Source organism: Lissotriton vulgaris, chromosome 1_1 (genome assembly GCF_964263255.1).
Source record: "Lissotriton vulgaris chromosome 1_1, aLisVul1.2, whole genome shotgun sequence".
In the NCBI taxonomy this organism is placed as follows: Eukaryota; Metazoa; Chordata; class Amphibia; order Caudata; family Salamandridae; genus Lissotriton; species Lissotriton vulgaris.
Window position 1 is genome coordinate 886,671,781 of NC_141685.1, and position 12,625 is coordinate 886,684,405.

At 46.3% G+C, this 12,625-nt stretch overlaps 1 protein-coding gene across 1 annotated transcript in view; it reads right to left on the bottom strand.

Moving 5' to 3' along the window:
• The window catches only part of POLDIP3 (DNA polymerase delta interacting protein 3), a 159,512-nt gene extending 147,661 nt beyond the window's left edge, over positions 1–11,851 (bottom strand). The window contains exon 1 of the mRNA XM_086958798.1: positions 11,713–11,851. Coding sequence (XP_086814924.1) covers positions 11,713–11,771 — 59 coding nt within the window. The 5' untranslated portion in view covers positions 11,772–11,851. The remainder of the gene's footprint in view (positions 1–11,712) is intronic.
• Positions 11,852–12,625: the final 774 nt, after the last annotated feature.

A 12,625-nucleotide genomic window follows, 5' to 3' on the forward strand; every position in this document is an offset into this window, starting at 1 on the left:
TGCCTGAACCATTTTTGAAGGGAATTCTTCGGTGAGGTCTCCATTCCAGCTAGAACACACTCTGGCTGTTGTGTGTGTGTGTGTGTAGTCTACAAAGCAGTAAGATAATTGCACTATCAATACCTCGCTGAGACATGCTTACCCACAGATTGGGACAGTCCACAGTATCAAAACACATGTTTAAGTCCATGAAGGCTAGATGGACAACTTTTTTGGCCTATTAAGTCTTTTGAACTAGGATCTTTCCCACCCAAGCTGAAAGCCTCTAAAACATTAAATACCTGCCCAAGAAGAACTACCTCTAACCATCCAATCCAGCAAACTACAGCCCAATTTCCAGCGATTTATTCCTAAGTAAACTATTTGAAAGAGGTTTTACTTAGCTCTCTAATTTTATTAAGGAAAATTACATCAGTTACTGGGATTCAGAACAGGCCCAAGCAGAGTCAACCCCTATATTTATATAGGATGGCCTAAACTACAGTGTGTAGTAAAGCAGAGTGGCTGCCTAACTGCTTCTGAACTTACAAACAGTATTTGACGCTGCTCAAGTTTAGCACGCACCACAGCTGCGCAGAGATGTGAAAGGAAGCACGCACCACGGTGATAAAGAAACGTGAATGTTAAAAGGTGCGGTCCATTTTTAAGCTGTGTACTGTGCAATGGGGGAAAGGAAGCACGCACCACAGCTGTGCACTGTGAAGAGATGTGAAAGGTAGCACGCACCACAGCTGTGCACTGTGAAGAGATGTGAAAGGTAGCACGCACCACAGCTAAACAGAGGCATTATTTAGCGGCCAGCAAGCACGCACAAAAAGCAAGTGCTAATAATTAAGTGCCCATGTGCGTACCAGCAGACACCGGCTCAAATTAGGCCCCCAGCAAGGGCCTGCGTTACGCCCCTGGATCGAGCAAGCACCAAAAGCAATGTGAGGGAAAGGAAACACGCACCACAGCTGTGCACTATGCAGAGATGTCAAAGGTAGCACGCACCACGGCTGCGCAGAAGTGTGAAAGGAAGCATGTACCATGGGGATGAAAAAACGCTAATGTTAAAAGTTGCAGTCAATTTTTAAGATGGGTCCGAAAAAGAGGCGACTATAGAGGCCAACTACAGGGTACAGCAAATGTCTTGATAATAACATACTAACACAAAGATAACGGTGCAGGAAGAGAGTGCTGACATAGATGAAATTAGAGTGCTGGAAAAAGAAGCGCGCACTCTTGTGGCGGTGGGGTCTGTCCCTTGGTGGAGGGGATGCGCCTTGTAAGGAAAGCTGCAAGGTCTTGAAATTAAACATGATCCACAAAAGATGGCACACTGCGCGCTCCCAACAGCTAAACACTGTGGGATTTAACATTTTCAGAAACGGTGGGACATGCACCTGCCTTTGACTAATTGCATGCTTTCATTTTTGAAAGCCACATGCAACAGCTGATAGCATGTGTGAAAAATCGAACACTACACGCACGAGTTTGCAGAAACATTGAAGTGATTCCAAGATGCTTTCTCCTAGAGCAACAAATGCGTACTGCGCTAGGCTTGACCTAAAAAAGAAGTGGGGGACTATCTTAGATAATCAGTAAGCAAGTGGCATCATGGTGTGTGACATCGTGACGCGTGAAACGTGTGACATCACAGGAAGTGGAATCACAAGAAGTGACATCAGATCTTAAGCCCTCACATATATGTTTAGCAGGGGTATCATGAGTATATTTTAGCACATTTCGAGTATACTTGCAACCCCTCCTGATTTAGGCAGAAGAGTCATACTTTTGTATGCTACACATAAAACAATGTTGCCTTTAGTCATCGTAAAGCTTCCTCTAGCCATAGTGCTTTAAAGGAAAAAATGTTAATATTTAAATTATTACAACGCCTCTTCAGGAGTAGTAAGCGCTTTATACATTCTATTTATTTTGTGCAAATACTGGGAAAGATCAACACATCTGACGTTCTTACAGTGCATGCATATCTCCTAAACAGAGCCTGAACAAAGTGAAAGCTGTCTCTCTAAAGTATGTGTGAAGTGCTTACAAGATGTGAGCCTTTGTTTCCCCCCTGCTGCATTTGCTTCTAGGTGTGAGGTTTCTGACTGCTGCCAGCCAGGAGACTCGAACAAAAGGAGGTCTGATGACCCCTCAGATTCGGCCTTTGTTACGGGCCAGCAGGAGTCAGAAATAAGAGCGCCCCATCCTGTGCCCACCTGCACATTGTTGCGGATCGAAAGCAGACAACTTGCAGGCGCTGCTGAAAGTGTCTGGATGTTTGGAAATTACACCAGGACAAATTCAGCATCTTTTTCAGTGGGGCCCAACTTCTTGGCAGATTGGAAGGCGTCCACCCTGTGAAAAAAGTGGGTGGACACCGTCAACCCGCGTGTACCCCAGACTTGTGCCCTGTCTTAGATGATAAAGACAGATCACTACCTGTGCACAATGACACAAAAAACAGCCTATTTCCATATGACCTAGAAACTTCATGCACTACAAAGCAAATCCAGAAAGTGAGAAACTTTGAAATACGCATGGATCCAGGTCGAACCCAGATATCATATGTCAAGGAGCAACTTCTACACCATGAAAACACTGACACTCAGGGATAACACAAAAACAAGCTATTGTTGCAGGGTTTCTGTTTGGGAAAGGTACGCCTGGGATCATAGAACGTCAGTATGTAGTGACTAGGTCACTATACCACATCAGTACCTGTGGTCAGAAATTCTGACTAACTCATAGTGCCTTACCCGCCCTCCTAACCTTCCCAGAGTAACAGGTACATTGGCACCCGAGAACAAACCACTGTAGTCCTCCAGGGGAAACACAGTAACAGGTCATCACCTTTCGTTTTCTCACTCATGCATGTCCATAATAAACAGAAATGAGACTAGATCAGTTTACAATATTTATTGAAACTATTGAGCTCTATTATGAAGCAACTGTGCTGCAACGAGAACACATACAAAACGTAGCAGTGTGATTAGCATTACTAATAAACTGCACACAATGAGATGCCCTATCATGGTTAATGGTATATCCGCCTAAACCTAGCCTCACTACATATGAAATGAGATGAAATGAATTTGTACTTGTAAAGCGCCCTTATACCCCAACCGGGTTTCCTGGCGCTGTATGCATACCGCTGTGGAACCCTTCCTGGCTTTTCCGTGTGAAATGTTCAAGTTCAGGAATTTGTATAGCGCACTACTCACCCAGAGGGTCTCAAGGCGCTTGAGGGAAGGTGGGTGCATTACTTATCGAATAGCCAGGTTTTTAGTTGCTTTCTGAAGGAGAGGTGGTTCTGTGTAAGTCGGGGGTGAGTGGGGAGAGAATTCCAGGTTTTGGCCGCAAAGTAGGAAAAGGATCTTCCTCCCATGGTGGATCTGTGGATGCGCGGAATTGCGGTGAGGGCTTGATTGGATGATCGTAGTTGGCGGGTGGGTGTGTAGAAGGACAGTCGTGTGTTGAGGCATTCGGGTCCTAGGTCGTAGAGGGCCTTGTGTGCGTGGGTGAGGAGACGGAACGTTATTCTCTTGTTGACGGGGAGCCAGTGGAAATCCTTCAGGTGACCGGAGATGTGAGCATGACGGGGAATGTCCGGTATGAGTCTGGCTGAGGCGTTTTGGATGCGTTGGAGTTTTTTCTGTAGTTTGGCTGTGGTCCCGGCGTAAAGGGTATTTCCATAATCCAGTCGGCTGGTGACCAGTGCGTGGGTGACTGTCTTTCTTGTTTCGGTGGGGGTCCTGCAGAAGATTTTTTTGAGCATGCGTAGGATGTTGAAGCAAGAAGATGAGACGGCGTTGACTTGTCTGGTCATCGAGAGGGAGGAGTCTAGGATGAAGCCCAGTTTACGTGTGTGATCTGTAGGTATGGGTGCTGTACCCAGGGCCGGTGGCCACCATGAGTCGTCCCAGGCAGAGGGGGATGATCCTAAGATGAGGACTTCCGTTTTCTCCGAGTTAAGTTTTAAACGGCTGTTCTTCATCCATTCGGCTGCTTCTTTCATTCCTTCGTGTAGATTGGTTTTGGCGGTATTTGGGTCTTTGGTGAGGGAGAGGATCAGCTGGGTGTCGTCCGCGTAGGAGATGATGTTGAGGTTGTGTTGTCGCGCGATGGTTGCAAGGGGACTCATGTATACGTTGAAGAGGGTGGGGCTAAGTGAAGATCCTTGTGGTACACCACAGATGACTTCGGTGGCCTCTGATTTGAATGGGGGGAGGCGGACTCTCTGGGTTCTTCCGGCGAGGAACGAAATGATCCAATCCAAAGCTTTTCCTTGTATTCCGACGCTGTTGAGGCGTTGTATGAGTGTGCTATGACATACTGTGTCGAAGGCGGCGGAGAGGTCGAGTAGGATGAGGGCAACTGTTTCTCCGTTGTCCAGTAGCGTTCGGATGTCGTCTGTAGCTGCGATGAGGGCGGTTTCGGTGCTGTGTTTGGCTCGGAAGCCGGACTGTGAAAGGTCGAGGGAATTGTTGGATTCAAGGAAGGCGGCGAGCTGACTATTGACTGCTTTCTCAATGACTTTGGCAGGGAATGGGAGAAGTGAGATGGGGCGGTAGTTCTTATGTTCAGAGGGGTCTGCTGTGGGTTTCTTCAGAAGGGCGCTGAGTTCGGCATGTTTCCAGCTTTACGGGAAGGTAGCGGAGTTGAAGGAACAGTTGATGACATCGCGGAGATGGGGTGCGATGATGGAGTCTGCTTTGTTGAAGATGTAGTGGGGACATGGGTCGGTTGGCGATCCTGAGTGAATGGAGTTCATCAGGCGGATGGTGTCTTCAGTGGTGATTGGGTTCCAGGCGAAAAGGTTGTGAGAGTGCTGTTTTGGTTCGGAGGTGGGTGGAGTGGGCTGTTCATCGGACTGGTTTTCAAAGCTGTTACGTATGTTGGCGATTTTGTTGTGGAAGAAAGAGGATAAAGAGTCGCAGAGGTCTTGGGAGGGAGTGATGTCGTTGGTGCCGGCGGTGGGGTTGGTAAATTCTTTGACGATGTTCAATAGTTCCTTGCTGTTTTGGGCGTTGTTGTCAAGTCGATCCTTGAATGCTGATTTCTTGGTGGATCGGATCAATTGGTGGTGTTTGCGGGTGGCGTCCTTAAAGGTGGTCAGGTTGTCAGAGGTTGGGTTTTTTCTCCAGGTTTTCGAGGGTACGACATAACTTCTTGGATTTCTTATGGTAGTTGTTGAACCAGGGGGCCTTTTTGCTACCTTGTTTGATCTGATGGTTTTTCAAGGGTGCTAATGAGTCAGTGCTGTGGGTGATCCATTGTGTGAGTTTGGTGGCAGCTTGGTTTGGGTCCGATGATATGGCAGGAGGGTTTTGGATTAGCGATGTGAAGAGTTGGTCGGTGGTGATTTTGTTCCAGTTTCTTCGAGGAATAGGTTGTGGGTCGTGGTCTTTTTGTAGCTGAAGTGAACGCAGTTGTGGTCCATCCAATGGAGAGCTGTGGTGTGATCGAAGGAGATGTGTTTGCTGGAGGTGAAGATAGGGTTGAGCGTGTGTCCGGCAAGGTGGGTGGGGGTGTCAACAAGTTGTTTGAGTCCGAGATTGGCCAGGTTGTCCAGAAGGGTGGTGGTGTTGCTGTCGTTTTTCCTTTTCCAGGTGGAAGTTGAGGTCTCCCAGTAGAATGCAGTTCTCGGTGGTGAGGGCATGTGGGCTGATGAAGTCTGTGATGTCTTTGTTGAATTGTGTGCGGGTTCCTGGTGGTCTGTAGATGAGGGTGCCTCTAAGTGTGGTCCTGGGGTCGGTGTGGATCTGGAAATGAAGGTGATCAGCGGTCGTGAGGTTATCGTCGGAGCTGGTCTTGATTCGGATGGTGTTCTTATGGACGATGGCGATGCTTCCTCCTGTTTGGTTGGTGCGGTCTTTTCGGATGATCTTGTAAGCGTCCGGGATGGCTATGGCGATGTCGGGCGCTGATGAAGCGTTCATCCAGGTTTCTGTAAGGAAGGCGACGTCCGGCGATGAAGTGTCGAGTAGATCCCAGAGTTCAGTGGCGTGTCTGTGGATCGAGCGGGTGTTCAGCAGGATGCACTTCAGGTGGTTGGAGTTGGAGCTGTGTTTGGAGGTAGTGGATTTGGTGTGGGTCCTGGTGCAGGCGAACTTGCAGGAGTGGCAGGCGAATGGACCATGGGTGTGTCCTGGGGCAGCATCACAGCATTGTGGTGTGCGTCCGGGGTTAAGGACAAAGAGGGTAGCGGTGTCATACGTTATGCGGGAGGAGTGGGTTTTGCGATGACCAGGGGGTCTCGCGCTGGGCGCGGTCCAGGCGTGGACGTGCGTAGACGGGCTTACCTTTGGCGCACATAGGGCGCGACCGCTGCGCGTGAACGCTGCACGCGAATGCATCTGTCATATGCGGATAGTGGAGGGGAGGGGCAAGGGAGGAGCAGAGGCGGGGTGGAGAGCCGGGGAGGGAGGCACAACAACAACAACCAAAACAAAATGGCAGTCAGCCAAAAGCGAAACAGGGTTGGGGCACAATATGTGGAAAACGCGATGAGAATGGCAGTGGAACCGGCACAAGACACAATCAGGCACAAAATCAAAGTACAGGCAGCACAATAGAGCAGAGCGTTGCAGCGTGCTTTGGAGGACTAGCGCTACGATAATATGCTAATTAGCGATCACGAAATTGACAAGGCAGCGTAGCACAATTGAGCAGCTATTTAAAACGTTATGTGGCGATCTAGCGCAACGAGGGTGATCAATAAATATTCAAAGAGTATTCAATGCAGGCAGTGGGCGCTACGATACCAGTTTGGCATGCAGGGCAGGGAGCAGCGTGAGGAGCGACCGCTTCTGAAGAATCAGGACGGTCACTCCCGGGCACCCCAATCAGATGTTCACTCCTGGGCACCCCCAAGGTGAAGCCAGGCATCCCTGCACTGTTGGGGCCGTTGTGGAGCTTAAGGAAGGTACTGCCCAGAGTTGCAGAGTGGGACCCATGATTAGAATAGGCACTGAGGCGAGAATAATCAGACCCGAGGAAATTGAGCCCAAGACCAGCCGAGGCGGGAATTTAACTCTGGTCCCGGGCCAGACCTCTGCATCAGGGTCTGCCGCTCTAACCATTGAGCCACACTTCTCCACATAAGCACAATGATAAATCAGTGATCTCTGGGAGTGATGCCAGGCTCCATACCTGGAGCCTGTCATTAGCTGGTCTGCATCTCAGATTGCACAGAGCTGGCACACTCATCCCGGGACCCTTCCTCTGCTAGAGATTTTCCTCTCGATTTCCAAAAAGCAAGTCTCAGCTTATACGATGACAAATGCCATGCTCAAAAACAGCAGCTGGGTCTCTCTATTACAGCTAGGTGTTAGTGTCCGGCCACAGAGAAATACATGGCACAGTGTTGTTTGACCCTGTTCGAAATGTTCAGACTGAATCCCAGCAGATGAGCTTAAAAAACAAAACATGTGCAGTTAACTTCTAGAATAACAGTGTGGCACAAAACCAAACGTGTTTCTTTGTAACATGTGCAAAGCAAAAACAGTTTACAACGTGTGCAGTTAGGCTAACATAGGAGAGAACTATAGTGGGCCCAATAGGGGATTCACCATACTATCCTCACTCTTGCGATCTCCAAATAAATGATACCAAGAACCTATATCATGGCACTCCGTTTCATCACATGCAAAATTCAAGGAATATAAAAACACTGCAGCAAGACTCCTATGCCTTAAAACAGAGAACACATTACCATACTGCACCCATTCCACTGGCTGCCGGTAGCTAGCTGGTCAATGTTCAAAGAACTTTGTACAGTTCAGAGAGCAACCTGAGTAAAAGGACCACAAATTACATTTTTAACAATACACAAACACTGTACTCCAGGCGAGTACCAAGGATTGTCTCACAATAAGAAATCCACACACAAAACAGCTTTATCTGTACAAACCATCAAGCCCTGAAACGTATTGCCAGACACAATTTGAAGAATCCAGGAGACTTTAAATTTCAGAAGGCAAGTGTAAACTTGGTTGTTCTAATGATAATTACATCAACTGCTGATGCAGGGAAAGAACAATGAACAATAACCTCCTAGAAGTATAAGCACAGTCCTCATGTATGGAACATTCCCAACCAGTACATTATGTTCAGACGACAGGCACCGACCCATACTGGGGAGCTCCGTCCAACATAAAGGTGCAATGACTCTGGCATGCTGATGGAATAGAATAACTGCCATCCCAACCAAGAGATATGCCTATCAAATCAGTTCTAGAAGTACACATTGCCACTCTTCTCCAGAAGATCAACAATCTGCTAAATGACATGGAGGACTCCAACCATATATCCCTCTGCACTCTCACTTCACTAACATAGGAAACAAGGTCTACCCTACTTCCTAGCTGTAACCACAAGATGGTGGACAATTACTCTAGTCTATATGACGGCCTTCCCGTTATTGATTTGATATAATCCATGTCACCATATACCAGTTAACTACCTGATCCCTCATCAACTGGAGAGGCATGTAATACAAGAAAGGACCTATGGAACTATCATGGAAACAAGATGGAACAGATCAAGGCTATACAGGCTCACTTAACAAATGGTTCAACGTTTCGCCCTCCCTCTTTTGCCTTCTCAAGACCATACATTTCGAACAAAAGAAAAAAAATCGAAATGAACAACCCGGTACATTAACTGGCTATTTGGATTGGATTACAATAAGAAATACCATAAAGGGACCTGAAGGACTGTCAGCTTATTAAAAACTATTAACTGTGTGCCCATCTCCCACACTTCTTAAACCATCACACAGCTAAGCTGAGTGCCATAACACTATAACCACACCTCAGTGGTCCTCATGCACATGGAAACACTTCCACATAGGACCAAAACAAATACAACACCCTTCTAAGCACACTCCTTGCACTAGTAGCATGCTGCCCAAGTAGGAAAGAACTTCATTTACCCACATAGGGATAGTAAGCGCTATATAAATGAAATAATGCAATACAATACTAACCACATCCAAAGAGTTCTGCTACATTTTGCTGGTCACCAGAAGTCTAACAAACTCTGAATGTCCCAAATAGTCCTGGACTCTGAGCACCGATACCCTCTTATGACAAAAAAAGATTATGCTCATGCAGTGCATCTAGGCAAATCACTTTACTTGACGTCTAAAGACAACCATCTAAACGAGGACAGTAACACTGTATTTGGGAAGATCTCCTACAACCCCACTCTTCACACCAGTTACCTCTTCCAAATCTTTAAGAATACAAAGTGGACAACATCCTACTATACCCACCATAAGAAATCTGATCAATCTCTCACACTTTTTCAGCAAATGATGAGCCCCATAACATGGTAATCACACCTCGGTGACTGACTGACCTCGGTGGTCATAATGCTTGACATGTTAACACTTCCCACATAGGCTCAAACCAAAGATAACACACTTTCAACCATCCTATGCCGATGATGTGGTCCTGTTAAGTCAGACTCGAATAGGCCTGCATCGGCTACTACAGGAGCTGACCCACTACACAAAACAGAACATGATTGAAATAAATAGCGCGAAAACAAAAACCATGGTCATAACCCGACGCCATAAACCACCACCAACCTTTACAATAGACAACGTCAAATTGGAAGCGGTTGGAAGTTACAAGTATCTTGGGATACTGCTGGATAAGCGTCTTAATTTCCAGGCACAACTTAACAGCATGGAAAAGAAGGGCATGGCCCTAATGCACGCCTTCATGAGATTAGCAACCGAACTCAAAGGTCCTTTGGTCTCACCACTATTAACAATAATGAAAGCTAAACTAATTCCAACGATAGCTTACGGGAGCATATTGCACCATGGCAAGAGTGCACAACTTTTGGATAAAGTGCAAATGAAAATTTACAAGCGTGTCTTCGCGATACCAAGTAAGCATCCCCGGCTCAGGTAAGACTGGAACTAGGCCTGAAATCTCAAGTGCTGCTGAGGAAGTATGAGTCCATAACATTCTGGTACAATGTCTGGATGCACCAAGAGATCATGATCAATCGTGCTATGTGGGAAACCATCATCAAATGTCCAAACTCTAACCATGCCAAGTACCTTAAAATGTCAATAGAATCAACAAATCTGGCGGGACTCTGGGAATCCAAGCTCCAAGTACCTTCATTCAAACAGGTGGTCAGGAAGGCAGCCATTAAACACTCATTGTTGGACGACAAAATAGCTTTCAGTCTCCGGTCACATGCCTGGATGACTATCCAATCATACAAAAAATTAGTGCCGGCGCACTTCCTGGACCTGGCCTTTTCGCCCTATATCAAACGCAGATACCTTAATATAAGGTTGGGAAGTCTGCCAACTAATGCCGAGCATCCTAGTGGAAGTCCCAAGAAATGGAAGGGTGCGGGCTATGTGGTGCAGCAAGACAAGACTTTATCCACCTGATTTGCATCTGCCCGGCTCTTATACAGGAACGTCGGAATTGGTTGAAAGCCAAGTTCAAGCAGTATGGAATACGTACTTGCAGGTCTGCGATTATACAAACATTATGCACCACAGACCCGCAATTCATTTGTAGGTCAATCAAATTTATTGAACATTTTGAGAAAAAGCAAGGAACATTGGCAAAATCTTGAATTTGGAATTGCTATTCTTTACCCCAGAAAGACATTGCTTTTATCTTCATTTTTAAATTTTATTACTCTCACATTCGTGTAAATTTTCTGTGTCTTCGCTATTATCATAATTGTATTTTTGTAATGGTTTTAAATAACTATACAATAAAGTTTCATTCATTCATTCATTCACTTTCAACCACACACCTACACAGTGTTACGAGATACCTACATAGATAAGTATTTCAGGCCTTCACAGAGAGATATAGTATGCGCTATACAAATGCTGCAATACAGTACATGGAAAAATGGCCCCCCTCCTACATGCAAAGGGCTGGCAAAACAGGGTTCCCTTCTCCAAAAAAGGAACTATAAGAAACCCACTCATGAAATTCTCTATTCTAGGGCCCCTATCAAATGAAATTATGAGTCTCCTCTCTCACTAATAGCCAGGAAACTCCCTCGTATTTATTAGATTAATCTTCCTTGAAATGAGCGCCCTAGCTTCCAAAGACGATCCGCTTACACCCAACGAAAATACCTTATCTGTCCTTCTGAATTATCAGCACGCCTCTTGCTTCACTGTATTAATGTCATCTGACCAACTTCCAGTATTTTATGAATGGTGACGTGTATTTTTCAGACCTATAGGGAAACCTCTTTCTCCCCATCGACCCAGATCCCCGAAGGACCCCCCTGCCACGACCTACAACGTTTCCTTCCATAACCCAACAGTCCCTTTTAATACTTCTGCCACACTAATCACGTACATATAGCTGCCACCCTCCGCAATCAGGAGGGACCCTTGTCCGTTCCACTCCTTCGACTCTTTTCCTTCAGTTCATGAATTGTCTGGCATCCACCCCCATAATCCTCTGCTTCACTACTCCCTGTGTGAATTAAGCAGCCCTTCTCCTCTCCATGGATCTCCTGCGCTCCAGCTTTACACCAGGGTCTACGTTATGGTGTATCCCTCTTGTCTATTCGTTGACTGACAGCTTCTCCAGGCCGAGCAGGGGAAACACCTGTGGTACAGCCGCTAAAAGGATCTAGATTTTAGGCTGTGGGCGGGGCATGCGCTGCGTAATCCACTGGCTCTTTCGTGCGCTCCGGAGGCTTCGTGCTCACCTGCCCGTAGCCGCTAGCCCCCGCTTCCTGATCAGGTCATCCAGGGACAGGTCGGCCATGTCGGCACTAGAAGATCGCAGCTCCGAACCGGGAGCTTTCTGTGCGTCTCCTCACCAACGGCCAACGAGTATTTCCGGGCCACGCGGCGTCTTCCGGTTCCTCGTAGCCAATACAGAGCATGCAAGTCCGCGCCTGTAGAGCGAGGCTTAACACGCAAACAGAGGCCAATTATTTCGAACTCAATGCGGCCGCCATTTCGGAATGGTACTAGAATAAACTTAAAATGTTATTTGCTGGCATGCGGAAGACTCTTGAAATGTAAAATCCTCTAAGTAAATAATGCGTGGCTTCTCGTACACTCGAACTAAAAGAGGCAACGAACATTGAAGTAAGTATTCAAAACTAAGATTTAAAGAAACAGATAGCAAAGCGGTAAGAACAACAGTGTCAAGTCGAAGACCAAAGGAAGCCTCTGCTCTATGCGATTTGGGAACGATGGTTCCCGAATGAAACATTGGAAAATATTGCTGCATGAACCATTGGAAAATGTATTACAAGTATAGATAAGGAAGGAAACAGGGTGGCAGAAAACAATTATTGTGTGTCCACTGTTTACTTGGTGATGAAACTTAGATGCCAAGTTTTAAGATAGCATATATATGACATTGCCATGGTTTCAGTATAATTATGAGTGCCATTCAACGACCAAATGTGTGAAATTTAGAGTGACACTTTCCACAAGTAAAACCTAGCAATGAAATTAAAGGAAAAAAAAAATATCAGAAATTGTGGTAACCGCGATATACTGTGTGATTATGAAAAGAGAGTACTACACGTCCCATCACACTTTGTGTTAAAAAGTCCGGACTCACAGAAAGTATTACAAATGACATCATGAATTCAGCGGGAGATC